The sequence below is a fragment of the Panthera tigris genome, chromosome D4 (genome assembly GCF_018350195.1).
Source record: "Panthera tigris isolate Pti1 chromosome D4, P.tigris_Pti1_mat1.1, whole genome shotgun sequence".
NCBI classification, from domain to species: Eukaryota; Metazoa; Chordata; class Mammalia; order Carnivora; family Felidae; genus Panthera; species Panthera tigris.
The window spans coordinates 83,402,897-83,416,506 of record NC_056672.1 but is presented as its reverse complement, the minus strand read 5'-3'; the positions used below and the strand labels follow the sequence as shown (position 1 = coordinate 83,416,506).

The 13,610-nt window shown below is 41.9% G+C and overlaps 1 protein-coding gene across 2 annotated transcripts in view; it reads left to right on the top strand.

Moving 5' to 3' along the window:
• The first annotated feature begins 151 nt into the window (after window positions 1–151).
• SCAI (suppressor of cancer cell invasion) overlaps window positions 152–13,610 on the top strand; it is a 143,755-nt gene continuing 130,296 nt past the window's right edge. For both annotated transcript variants that reach the window (XR_006210662.1, XM_042964775.1), the window contains exons 1-2: window positions 152–271; window positions 994–1,038. Coding sequence is in view for 1 of the 2 variants with exons in the window: in XM_042964775.1 (XP_042820709.1) it covers window positions 219–271; window positions 994–1,038 (98 nt within the window). In the remaining variant the exon portion in view is untranslated. The remainder of the gene's footprint in view (window positions 272–993; window positions 1,039–13,610) is intronic.

Genomic DNA, 13,610 nt, shown 5'->3' with positions numbered 1-13,610 from the left:
GGCCCGAGCGTCCAATCGAGCGCCAGGCTTTCGGCTACACTACAGTTCTAGCCAATGGGAGCCGAGGAGAGGCGCGGAGGAGGCGGGCCCCGCGGCATGCCAGGCAGAGGCGCGAGGCCCTCCTCCCGCCTCTCCGCCTACTCCAGCCTCCGCCGCCTCAGCTTCCCGAGCGAGCCCTGCGGCCGCCGGAGCAGCTCCCGCGGCGGAGCAGGAGCCGGATGGTCAGAGGAGCCCGGCAGCCCCAGCAGCCGAGGAGTCGCCTGGCCCCCAGGTGGGGCGGGGGCTCAGTCGAGGTCGGGGTTAGGGATGGCGTGGGGGCGCGGGAGCGGGCCCACGGGCAGCGGCTCGGGGCCGTGAAGCATTCGGGGCTCCGGGAGGGGAGGGGGGTTCAGGCTGAAGGGGGGGTCCGGGGGGCGCCCAGGAGCGGGGGAGCGGGCTGCGCGGCGATCGCATCCTCGAGGCCGGACGAGAGGGGCGTGTGAGGGAAGGGTCGCCGCGGGGTGAGGCTGGGGGCGCCGGGCAGGGAGGGGCAGGGCGTGCGCGCCCCGTGGAAGGGCCGTGGAATGCGGGGGGCGCGGGGCCTGGAGGGGCGGGGCTCAGGGGGCAGTGCACGCTCGGGAGGGGGTGGGCACGGGAGAGGGGAGGCCGGAGGGGCTTGCGGGGGTGACGAGGCAGACAATGAGTAGGTGGAGGTGGGTGGTTTTGGGGAGCGGGGCTGTGACGAATAGGAGCTGAGAATGGAGTGAGGGACTAGAAGGGAGAGCAGGGTTTGGGCAGAGCAGACATTAGGGGAACTGTGAGTCCCAGGATTGCTTGGTCTTGGTAAATAGGGGAAACAGAGAGCATAAGGCATTTGTAAGGTCAGGTATGAGCCTAGCGAGCCTATGGTCCTAGAGGGTGGTGGTACGTTCAGTTCTTGACTGGCACAGTAGGGCCAGGAGATGTGTTCTTGTAAATTACTTTTAGTTACCATCTTATTTGTTTGGTCTGTAGACTGACTGGCACGGTGGAGAAACCACCTCGAAAACGGAAAAGCAGGTAAGGCAAAATGCCTTCCTATTTTGCTTCGTGTTTTTCCATTTGCTTGGCTTCACCTGTGCCATACTGCATAGTTACACACGGTCGGTAGATGAAGTTTTTTATTTAGCTCCTTTCCTTAACGAATATAACTGCATCCAAGGTCTTTCTTTTTGAGGAGTTCAAAGTACTACCCTGTACCATTTGTGTGTATGTATGTAAGATTATATGGGAAAGAGACATGGGTAATTGAGAAATCTTAGTTTTTACTTTATTTTTTTAAGTTTATTTATTTTGAGAGAGAGAGAGAGAGAGAGAAGAGAGCACGCACGTGAACAGGTGAGGGGCAGAGAGAGAGGGAGAGAGAGGATCCCAAGCAGGCTCTGCACTGTCAGCACAGAGCCCCATATTGGGCTCAATCTCACAAACCCATGAGCTGAGCTGAAATCAGGAGTCCCTTGCTTAACTGACTGAGCCCCCCAGGCACTCCCTTAGTTTTTTTCTTTAGCTGTAATTTCAACCTCTCCACCACCTCTGTTTAAAATGCTAATGTTGGGGCGCCTGGGTGGCTTAGTAGGTTAAGCAGCCGACTTCGGCTCAGGTCATGATCTCACGGTCTGTGAGTTCAAGCCCCGTGTCCGGCTCTGTGCTGACAGCTCGGAGCCTGAAGCCTGTTTCAGATTCTGTGTCTCCCTCTCTCTGACCCTCCCCTGTTCATGCTCTGTCTCGCCCTGTCTCAAAAATAAATAAAACGTTAAAAAAAAAAATTAAAAAAAAATGCTAATGTTTGGGGCGCCTGGCTGACTCAGTCTGTAGAGTGTGCTACTCTTGATCTTGGAGTCCTGAGTTTAGGCCCCACCTTAAGCATAGAGCTTACTTATAAAAAATAAATAAAATATATTTAAAAAGTTATTGAGCATCTACTGTGTGCTGAGTATTATGCGCAAGTGCTTTATATGTATTATCTTCTGTAATCTTTTTTTTTAATGTTTATTTTTGAGAGGAAGAGCATGAGTGGGGGAGGGGCAGAAAGAGAGGGAGACAGAGACAGAGGATCTGAAGCAGGTTCTGCGCTGACAGCAGAGATCTCGATGTGGGACCCAAACTCATGAACTACAAGATCATGACCTGAGCCGAAGTCAGATGGTTAACCAACTGAGCCACCCAGGAGCCCCATATCTTCTGTAATCTTGAAACACCCCAAGGAAGTATGTATCATAAGTTATCACTGTTTTGCAGAAGAGGGAACTGAGGCACAGAGAGGCCAAGATCACTCACTCATCTAATAAATGATAGAAACCAGATCTGAATCCAGGCGATCTGGCTCCAGAGCTTAAGCTCTTACCCATTATACTATACTGCCTCTAATAAACATACAATTGAAAATAGATTTTCTTACTGCTTCTTTCTTTTATCATTGTACATAGTATGTAGAGTCTAATAAACAATCAGACCATAGGGAACTAGAAACAGGGGGCTTAAGGAGTCCACAAACAACTGAATTATTCCTTGACTAATGAAGAAGAGCATGCATCCATCCCACAAACTTTTTTGTGTGCATTCCACATGTCAGATACTATGTAGCAGTTCTGTGTGGTCATTAGAAGGGTTCTTTTTCACAGATACAGGCCTAGAGAGAAAATAAGCTACAGTAGTGAGGATGGGACCAGTAGGACGCCTGTCGTAGTTAATACTTGGTAAGTTACTGATGTTAGTACACAGAAAACCTCAACAGTAAGTAGATATGAAGTAACGGTGGAAATGCTGTCAGTTAAAGTTCCTTTGTCACTCTAGGCCTGTGCTGTTCAATATGGTAGCTATGTGCGGCCATAAAACACTTGAAATGTGGCTCACATTACTGAGGAACTAAATTTTAAATTTTATTATCATTTTTAATGTTTATTTATGTTTGAGAGAGAGAGAAAGATTGGGGAGGGGCAGAGAGAGAGGGAGACAGAATCCAAAGCAGACTCCAGGCTCCGAGCTGTCAGCACAGAGTCTGATGCAGGGCTCAAACTCACAGACTTTGAGATCATAAGCCTTGAGATCAAGTCAGATGCTTAACTGACTGAGCCACTCAGGTGCCCCTGCATTTTAAATTTTATTAATTATAATTAATTTAAATTCAGAAAGTGGTACTTGACTCACTGGAAGGTATGTTTGGAACAATTTGGGCATGGGGATCTACTTTTTCATCTGGAAGTTTTATGAAATCTGTATACAAGTCCCGTATTTCCAGTGAAAATTTAATGTCCGAAACAAGATGTGCTTGAAGTAAAAATGCACATCAGATTTCAGGTGAATATGAAAAAATGAATGTGAAATTTCTTATTTACTAATTTTTGTAGTGATTAGATGATGAAATCATTTTAGGTCTAGTGGGTAAATAAAAGTATTACTAAAATTATTTTCACTTTTTTCTTTAACTTTTTCTAACATGGCTATTCAAAACTTAAAAGCTATATATATGGCTTATATTAAATTTTTTTTGGACAGACTTCAGCTCTCATTACCCCACTTCCAGTGTCTTGGAGTGGCCTCCTGACTGCGTTCTCTACCTTAAATCTGTAATTCATTCATTACAAGTTGATCTTGTAATTCCCCTGTTTAAATCCTTCTGTGGTTCCCCATTGCTTATTGAACATAATTCAGACTTTTGAGCCCAATCATAAAAAGAGACTGCCTTTCTCTTCTCCCTGTCTTCCCAGCCACAGTTGAATACTGTGGCCATGGAAATTCTCAATAATGGATCTATTAAATATCTACTATTAAGTGACTTAACTTTCTGCTGAATCCTGCACTATGAATTAATTGCTGAATGTAACTCTGTGTTCTGTTTGCCATTCCCAGAACTTATATACTCTCTTTGCTTTGGGTTTTTGCACATGGTTTCTCTTTCTCTCTGGATTACTTTCTCCTTGCTCCTTGGCAGGCTCCCTCTAAGACTTAGCTCATATGTCACATCCTGTGTGCAGACTTTCCCAACCTCTCCTTCACCTTATTTGCTCCCATAATAGCTTGTACATATACCTAAGGGTAATGGTTTGGGCTGCATTTGAATCCTAGCTCTGTCAAGTACAAGTTATGAGATCATGTATAAGTTAATAAACCTCCTTGAGCCCCAGTTTCCTCATCTGTATATGGAAATAATAAAAGTTCAAACCAGGGGCTCCTGGCTGGCTCAGTCGGTAGAGCATGCAACTCTTGATCTCTTGATCTCAGGGCTGTGAGTTCAAGCCCCACGTTGGGCATAGAAAAAAAATTTTTTTTAGGGGCGCCTGGGTGGCTCACTCGGTTAAATGTCTGACTTTGGCTCAGGTCATGATCTCATGGTTCGTGGGTTCAGGCCCGTGTTGGGCTCTATGCTGACAGCTCAGAGCCTGGAGTCTGCTTTGGATCCTGTGTCTCCCTCTCTGTCTGTCTCTCCCCCGCTTGTGTTCTTTCTCTGTCTTTCAAACATGAATAGACATTAAAAAAATAAATAAAATACTTAAAGAATAATTAAGAAAGAAATAGTCCAACCTTCAAGGGGTTGTAAAGTGCTTAGTACAGCGCCTGGCACATAGAAAATACACAGTAAATTTTATATGAAAAAGCAGCCATCAAATACCTTTATTTCCCACCCCTTTTCTAAATATATACAGGCTAAAGGATCAAAAATAAGGTATTAAGGTAAAGAAGAAATGAGAAAAGAATAATAAAATTAAACCAGTGGCAAAAAACTGTTTTAAACCAGTGGCAAAGTTGGTATATAGACTAGAAAATACTGCACAGTCACTAAAGGTGGGTTCCATATTTGGCTCTGAGTTTCCTCAAGCAAAGCAAAGAAGAAAATAAAGCTCAACTTCCAGATCCATGGTGTTTATAAAACCAAACACATGTTGTTTAAGAGAAACACAACTTTTTTTGAGTGTTAGTTTGAGAGAAATTTTTCTCAGAGGTCTTCATAGTGGGGACACTGGTTTTGTAAGGGGCAGAATCCCTGTGATAAACATAGTAGTGAGTTTTTAAAGATTGCTTCTTATAATGCTTTAAAAAAATTTTTTTAATGTTTTATTTATTTTTGAGACAGAGGGAGACAGAGCATGAGTGGGGAAGGGGCAGAGAGAGAGGGAGACACAGAATCTGAAGCAGGCTCCAGGCTCTGAGCTGTCAGCACAGAGCCCGACGCAGGGCTCGAGCCCATGAACCGTGAGATCATGACCTGAGCCGAAGTCGGACGCTTAACCAACTGAGCCACCCAGGCGGCCCAACTTCTTGTAATGCTTCTTAATCCAGGTTCATATGATGCCAGTGAACATTCTCCAAAGAGCCAAAGCAGTGTTTAAGTATACAGCTCACTGGTGGCTTGCTTGGCTTGGTTTAGAGATAAACAGGGATGAATAAGCTCCAGGGATTCTGTTTATTCCCAGCATCTAGACTTGTGTCTGGCACTTAGAAAACAGTTGGTTGAATTATTGAATGAATGTGTCCTTAAATACTTCTCTATGAATATTAGTTTTTTAATTAAACATTTTTTTTACTTTTATTTTTTTAGTAATCCCTACACCCAACGTGGGGCTCGTACTCACGATCCTGAGATCAAGAATCCTGTGCTCTTCTGAGTCAGGCACCCCAAATCTATTTTCTTAATCATACTGAGACATTACTTGCCTTTATCATGATTCTCTTTCATTCATGGTGTAATTTTCTTAGGCTACAATTAGCAGTGATTTCATTTTTGCTCCTCTGAAGGCTCATGGAATGTGTGCTTCTGTATTATTATATATAAAATTTTCATTTTGAAATATAAATATCGATAGATATACCCACAAACAGAGTTTTCAAGAGTGTTAAGGGCTCTGCGACCAAAAAGCTTGAGAGCTGTATAAGAGAACGTATCATACATAAGAAAGACTAATTTTTCCTTAACTCTTAATTCTTGGGATGCTCTTTTAACACTACGTCCCTCCTAGAGGCACCTTTCCTTCCTTTGGGTGTTTGACATTTAAGGGTCCAGAATTGTTACCACCAGGAGTCCCCAGTGTGGGCTGCCTGAATATTGTTTCTTGCAACTAAGTTTTGATCAACATCAGGCAACGATGAGTTTTATCTTATATTCTCAGTGAAGAATCATGAGAGCATGTATTTTGCATGTCTGATTAAGGTTAGAGCCTGTGATCAAGTCAGGGTTTTGACCTGAATGGACAGCCAACATAAACCTATGAAGAGATCCTATGGGCAAGACAAGATTTTCCTCAGAACACAGTCCTGAGATTGCTCTAAAAATAGCAAACAAAATGGCCAGTTAAGGCCCTAAAGATGGATTATAGGGAAAAGATGTAATGGTCATAGCCAGATTTTTTTTTTTTTTTATAGCTGGTGTTATCAGTTGCATACTGTGGTCATAAAAATTCTCAGTATCAAATGAAATGACTTTGTAATGAACACTTCCAGATGAATTAATTGTTGAATTTGGTCTTAAGCATCCCTTTGAGTTGGACTGCTGTGTAGAGTTGTTGACTATTATACCATATATCCTATTAATGTTTGGAAAACTGTTGCCGAAAGTATCATTTTTATTTTTGGATACTTGCTCTTAAGTCATAGTGACTGAGGTTTTTTTTTTTTTTTCCCTTAAGTTTTTATTTAAATTTCAGTTAGTTAACATATAGTGTAATATTAGTTTCAGGCGTACAATTTAGTGATTCGACACTTCTGTACATCACCCAGTGCTCACCACCACAAGTTACCCTCCTTAATCCCCGTCATCTGTTTCACCCATCCCCCACCCACATCCCTCCACGTCATCTTTTTTTTTTTTTCCTCCTCCACGTCATCTTTTGAGAACATTCCTGGTGTACACCAAACTATAAGGATGTTTTTTAAAAAATTAAGGTAATATGAGATAAGCATTTCATATACTACTGTTACTAATTTCGTGTGTATTTCTTTCCTCACTAAAACTTTTATTTCTTTATCTTAGTTCATCTTTGTATCCCTAGCACTGAGTGGGTGCTCAATAAAACTATAGCGAAACAATAAATGAATTAGTAGCAAGAAGGAGTTCGTGTAGGATGAGGCTTTAGTGGTTCAAAATACTGTGACACTATTTAAGGACCCTGATAAACTGTACTAGACCAAGAGGAGTTTTAAGATTAGGAAACTTGATCTCTCTGGTTTTGGAAAATTGTGAAAGCTTCAACCTGTTGCTTCGTAATGTTTGGGTTATGAGTTAGAGCATCTTCCAGATCCTATTAGGAATAAGACCCATTTGTTTGGATATGATTCATGTTGATTAAAGCTTTACTGTGTGATTTGGGGGGCTTTTTTTTTTTTTTTTTTTAGTGATTAAAGCAAAGAGATGTAAACATTTTGATGGAATATATAATTTGTCTGCATTACATTTGTATTCTAAAAACTTTATTTTATTTTTTAAAGTAATATTTATTTTTAGAGAGAAAACATGTGAGCAGGGGAGGGGCAAAGAGAGAGGGAGAGAGAGAATCCCAAGCAGACTCTGTGCTGTCAGCGCAGAGCCCCACATGGGGCTCGATCTCACAAACCCAACTGTGAGATCATGACCTGAACCGATATCAAGAGTTGGATGTTTTACCAATTGGGCCACCCACGTGCCCCTTTAAAAACATTTAAATGCTTTCTAATCCTGGGTACCAAGGATATAGACATGATTAAGGTTTGGTCCCTGCTGGGTAAATCTCATATAGTAGAGAAGGCAGACCCAAACAATGGGAAAGTGTAATGACTTTGTATGTATACAAAGGGTTTTAGTAATTCTGCATACTGGTAGTCAGGGCACTTTCCACAGACATTTCATCTAAGCCTTGGAGGTTTTCAGGAGGTTACTTTGGTGGTAGTGTGACTATTGAAATGACAGAGTAGACCCTGGATATAGATGGACTAATGCTGAGGACTTAAGTGAGCTGAACTCAGGACCTAAACCAGGTCAGTGTCAGGTATGGAAAGGAAGGTGCTTTTCAGAGTTCTGTGCTGTGGTGTCAATTTTTAGAGATTAAGCAGTGGTTCCCAACAAAGGCATCTTTGCCTCCCGGAGCCATTTGGCAATGCTGGAGACATTCTTGCTTGTTACAACTAAGGGCATCTGGTGGGTAGAGGCCAGAAGTGCTGCTGAACACCCTACAATATATAGAATAGCCTCCCACATTGAAGAATTATCCAGCCCAAATTGTCAGTCATGTTGAAGCTGAGAAATCCTGGATTAGGGCCTAATCTCAGCTCTTCCAAATACTAGCTTTGGGCTCTAGAACAAATTATGGATTTAATCTTTCTGAACCTGAACTTTTACAAAGTGCAGGTATTGACAGTACTTACTTTGTAGGGTTACTAGCCTCCTCTAATAGCATATAGACCATGTGAGTGCAGAGATTTTTGTCTATTTAAAAAATAGATTTAATGGTGTAATGAATGTAAAGTACTTGATAAGTTACCTGACATGTTAAAGATTCAATAAATGATACCTGTTAACTATCATTAGTTTAAATATTTTTATTTTGCCTTTCCTTCTAGCCTTTTTAAGAACATCTTTATTGAGGTATTATTTATGTTTTAAAAAAGTATGCCAATTTTAAGTATGCAGTTTGATGACTTTGGACAAGTGTATTCAGCTGTGTAATCACGATTTTGAACATCACCATTGCTGCCCTCCCAAAACCACTGATCTTTTTTCTCTATTGTTATACCTTTATCTTTTCTGAAATTTCATATAAGTAAATCATTCATTAGATAGTCTTGTGTCCACTTGGTATAACACTGTTGAGATTCATTCATGTTCTTGTTTGTAACTGTAGGTAACTTCTTATTGCTGAGGAACATTCTGTTGTATGATTTTACCGTAATTTATTTACGCATTTGCCAGTTGGCAGACATTTGGCTCGTTTCTGGTTTCTAATATGAGTACAACTGTTAATGAACATTTGAGTTAAGACTTTGGGCAGATATGTTTTCATTTCTCTTGAGTAAATGCCTATGAGTATACTTGCTGGGTCTTATGGTAAGTGAATGTTTAACTTCTTAAGAAGTTGCCATACTGTTTTCCAAAGTGACGGCACCATTTTGCATTCCTACCAGCAATGTTTGGGATTCCATATGCTCCATATTCTTGCCAATATTTGGTATTGTCTTTCTTTTTCTTTTAAACATCTTTGTCGAGGTATAATGGCATACAGTAAGACTCACATATTTAAAGTGTACAGTTAAAAAGCATTAAAAATTTTTTTTTAATGTTTATTCCTTTTTGAAAGACAGAGAGAGACAGAGCACAAGCAGGGGTGGGGTGGAGAGAGAGGGGGACACAGAATCTGAAGCAGGCTCCAGGCTCTGAGCTGTCAGCACAGAGCCCAACGTGGGGCTTGAACTCACGGACCCGCAAAATCATGACCTGAGCCGAAGTCGGATGCTTAACCGACTGAGCCACCCAGGCTCCCCTAAAAAATGTTTTTTTAATTTAGCCTGAGAGAGAGAGTGTGTGTGTGTGTGCGCACAATTGGGAGGGGACAGAGAATCCGAAGCAGGCTCTACACTGAGGTCATGACCTGAGCCAAAGTCGGATGCTCAACCCACTGAGCGATCTAGGTACCCCTAAGTTTTGACACATGTGTATACCCTTGAAATCATGTGTATACATGTATATACCTTTAAAACCATCGCCATTGTTTGCTGTTCTAGGGGTGTATGGTGATATATATCATTATGTTTTTAATTTGCCTTTCCCTAATGACTAATCTTGTTGAGTATCTTTTCATGTATTAATTTGCGATTCATAAAACTTCTTCTGTGAGTTTTCTTTTCAAATCTTTTGCCCGTTTTTTAAAAATCAGTTGTTTGTCTATGTATATAGTTAAAAGGGTTCCTTTATGTATTCTGGGAATAAAGTATTTATCAGATCTATGTTGTGCAGATGTTTTTCCCCAGTGTATGGCTTGCCTTTTCCTTTTCTTCACAGTATCTTGAGCTTTTAGCTTGAATAATAGGTTGGATGGGAACATTTTTAATTGAGACAACAGAGACAGGAGCAAGTTTGGAAGGGTAAGATTATGAGTTTATTTTGACCGTATACAGTGTAAAGTGCTTCAGTGAACACTGTCTCTCATCAGGCAGGTGAAAACATGGGTCTGGAGCTGAGAAGGGAGAGAGTAGGGCTTTAGGTATAGACTTGGAAGTCATTAGTAAATACTTAGTTATCCCGGTCATGGAATGGAATAACAGAGGGGGACCACTTCGAGTGAAATGTGAAGAGTAGAGTGTCCTAAAAACAGGCTGTGGAAGTAGACCAGACTGCTTTCTGTCTTTTGGATGTTCTATCTTTGCAGTATTGTCTGTCCTTTGCAGTCTTTCTGTATGTTGTCCTCAAACAAATAGTGTTTATCTCTGGGAGATAGATCTCTGTACTCTGGTGAGAAACTGAGATTCTGGAGGGAGTTATGTTGAAAACCAGATGAACACTTTCCAATTTACACTGAAACACAGGAATGTCCTCTACTTAGAGTGTTTCTGTGTGATAGTGTTTGCCTTAGCAACGTCCCTACAGAAATGCAGTGGTGTTGGTAAAGCTGTTTCTTCCAGCCTGTGTCAGTGAAAACCTAAGGACATAACAACAAAATTCGGTTCTGTAAAAACAGATTCTGCAGGAGCCCAAGGTGGTACAGTCAAAGTGGTCAGCATTTTCATGGTAATACTGTACTCGAGTAAAACCTAGACAGGCTAAAGCAGTGATTATTTATTTATTTATTTATTATTAGTTTTTAAACATTTATTTATTTTTGAGAGACAGAGAGAGACAGAGCATGAGCAGGGGAGGGGGAGAGAGAGAGAGAGGGAGACACAGAATCCGAAACAGGCTCCAGGCTCTGAGCTGTTTGTTAGCACAGAGCCCGATGCGGGGCTCGAACTCACGAACTGCGAGACCATGACCTGAGCTGAAGTCAGATGCTCAACCGACTGAGCCACCCAGGCGCCCCAAGCAGTGATTTTTAAGCGTGTTAAAAAAATGAGCCCAAAGGTTCATTGGGACTAATTCGAGGACTCCTCGGAAGGCAGGATGTCAGAAGTAGGCAGAAGAAAGTTAAACAGCCTAGCCTGTAAGGCTCCACTTCTACTTTATATGTGTATGTATATGTATTTTTAATATGGAAAATTTCAGATACAGACAATATCGGAACGCTACAGTGAACTTAAATTGTTCACCCAGCTTCAATGATTATAAGCTAAATCCCGTTTCATCTGTATACCTTCCTACTCTACCTGAAGCATATGCCATACATAGTTTTCATCTGTAAATGTGTTAGTATGTGTTGTTGAAAGATCAAGGACTCTTTTAAAACACATTACCACAATACTATTGACAATAACTTAAAAATATTCCCTTAGTGTTATCAAATATCTTATCAGTGTTCAGATTTCTACATTTGGCTAATCATTTTTTAAAATATGTGTTTGTTCAAAGATTCAGATCAGGTTTGTAACTTGCAATCTTTTGATTAGCTCTCACATTTATTTACTTAAATTTTATTTTATTTTTTTTATATTTGAGAGAGAGAGAGAAGGAGAGAGTGAGCAGGAGAGGGATAGAGAGTCTTCAGGCTGAGCATGGAGCCTGATGTGGGGCTTGATCCCATCACCCCGGGATCATGACTTGAGGTGAAATCAAGAGTCGGATGCTCACCCCACTGAGCCATCCAGGCGCCCTTCACAGTTTTTTAAATCTGTAGTTTTCCCACTCTGTTTTCCCCCATGCTGTTTATTTGTTGAAGGAACCATGTTCATTATTAAGAGTTTCCCACAATCTGAATTAAAAAAAAAATTTTTTTTAACATTTATTTATTATTGAGAGACAGAGACAGACTGTGAGCAGGGGAGGGGCAGAGAGAGAGGGAGACACAGAATCTGAAGCAGGCTCCAGGCTCTGAGCTGTCAGCACAGAGCCCGATGCAGGGCTTGAACCCACGAGCCGTGAGATCATGACCTGAGCCGATGTTGGATGCTCAACCGACTGAGCCACCCAGGCTCCCCAAAGCTATTATATACTTTCTATAGGAGAGAATAGCCTAGAAAAAATTGTGGGTAATAGATTACTAATGGAGGGGCGCCTGGGTGGCTCAGTCGGTTGAGTGTCCGACTTCAGCTCAGGTCATGGTCTCGCAGTCCGTGAATTCAAGCCCCGTGTTGGACTCTGTGCTGACAGCTCAGAACCTGGGGCCTGCTTCGGGTTCTGTGTCTCCCTCGCTCTCTGCCCCTCCCCCACTCATGCTCTGTCTCTGTCTCTCTCTCTCTCTCTCTGTCAAAAATAAATAAACATATAAAAAAATTCAAAAATATATATTACTAATGGAAAAATCTTAATGGAGCAACCTGTTCAGAACTTTCTTTATTTTTTTTAATGTTTATTTATTTTGAGAGAGAGAGAGAGACAGAGACAGAGTGTGAACCAGGGGAGGAGCAGAGAGAGAGGGAGACAAAGAATCTGAAGCAGGCACCAGGCTCTGAGCTGTCAGTACAGAGCCCGACGTGGGGCTTGAACTAAGAACCGTGAGATCATGACCTGAACCAAAGTCGGATGCTTAAGTGACTGAACCACCCAGGTGCCCCTTGTAACTTTTTTTAAAACTACCAAGGTGGATAAGTTAAAAAGATATCCATAAGTTAGTAAGTTAGTTGACCATGTAGTAGATACAAATTACATTTAACAAAATCAGGTAACCAAGAAATGTTACAATATTTTAATTCCTTCAAATGAAATTAAATCCAACCTTGGGACATGTGCTCCCCCCACCCCTAATCCACCAAACTGATGAGAAAAATTCAATCTCAGTGATTAAGAATGGGTATCCATCCCTCCTTAGGGTGGTACAGGAATCTGAGGAACCAGGCAAAGGGTGAAAGGTTCGTTTTCAGTCCATAATGGCTGTGACTGGTAAGCATGTTGTGTAAGAGGATATGGTTCCTTGAAGTTCGGTGGCTCTAACAGTTAGGGCCAACTTTAGGCACACGGATTTTTACTAGGTGTGGGGATTCTGGTGTAGAAGTGTCAGCTTTCCTGGGTACAGCACACACCCATCTCCCTCTGAGGACCTGTCATTTATCTAGAGCCCTGGCAGGAAGTGGGCTTGCAGGCCTCTTCTTTTTGTGGGTCCCAAAGAATTCCTTCCCCTTACCAGACAGTTCACTCCTTTTTTCTTCTCGTTTCTACCTTCGTGCCCTCAAAGGTATTGTAGTTCCCCCCCTCCCCTCAGCATCATCTCCTCAAGGAGCTCACATTTTCAGAAAACAAAAACGAACCTCCCTTGAGGCAAGGACCGTCTTCTTGGGGTCTGGGGAATACAGTGAAAACAAAACGTCCATTGATGTCTTAATAACTATCCAGCTCCTTTTTTTTACGTTCAACAATTCTTTTAGTCTCTGTAGTGGTTTTAAAGACTGTCCACAAATTCTTTGATTCTCCTTTCTTTAAAAGATGGAGCTTAATTCTCCTCTCCTTGAGTGTGGGCTGGACTTTGTGCCGTGGAAGTGATGAGACCTCACTTCCCAAATCAGGTCGTCAGGAGACTTTGGTTTGTTTCTTTCCTTCTGTCTCTCAT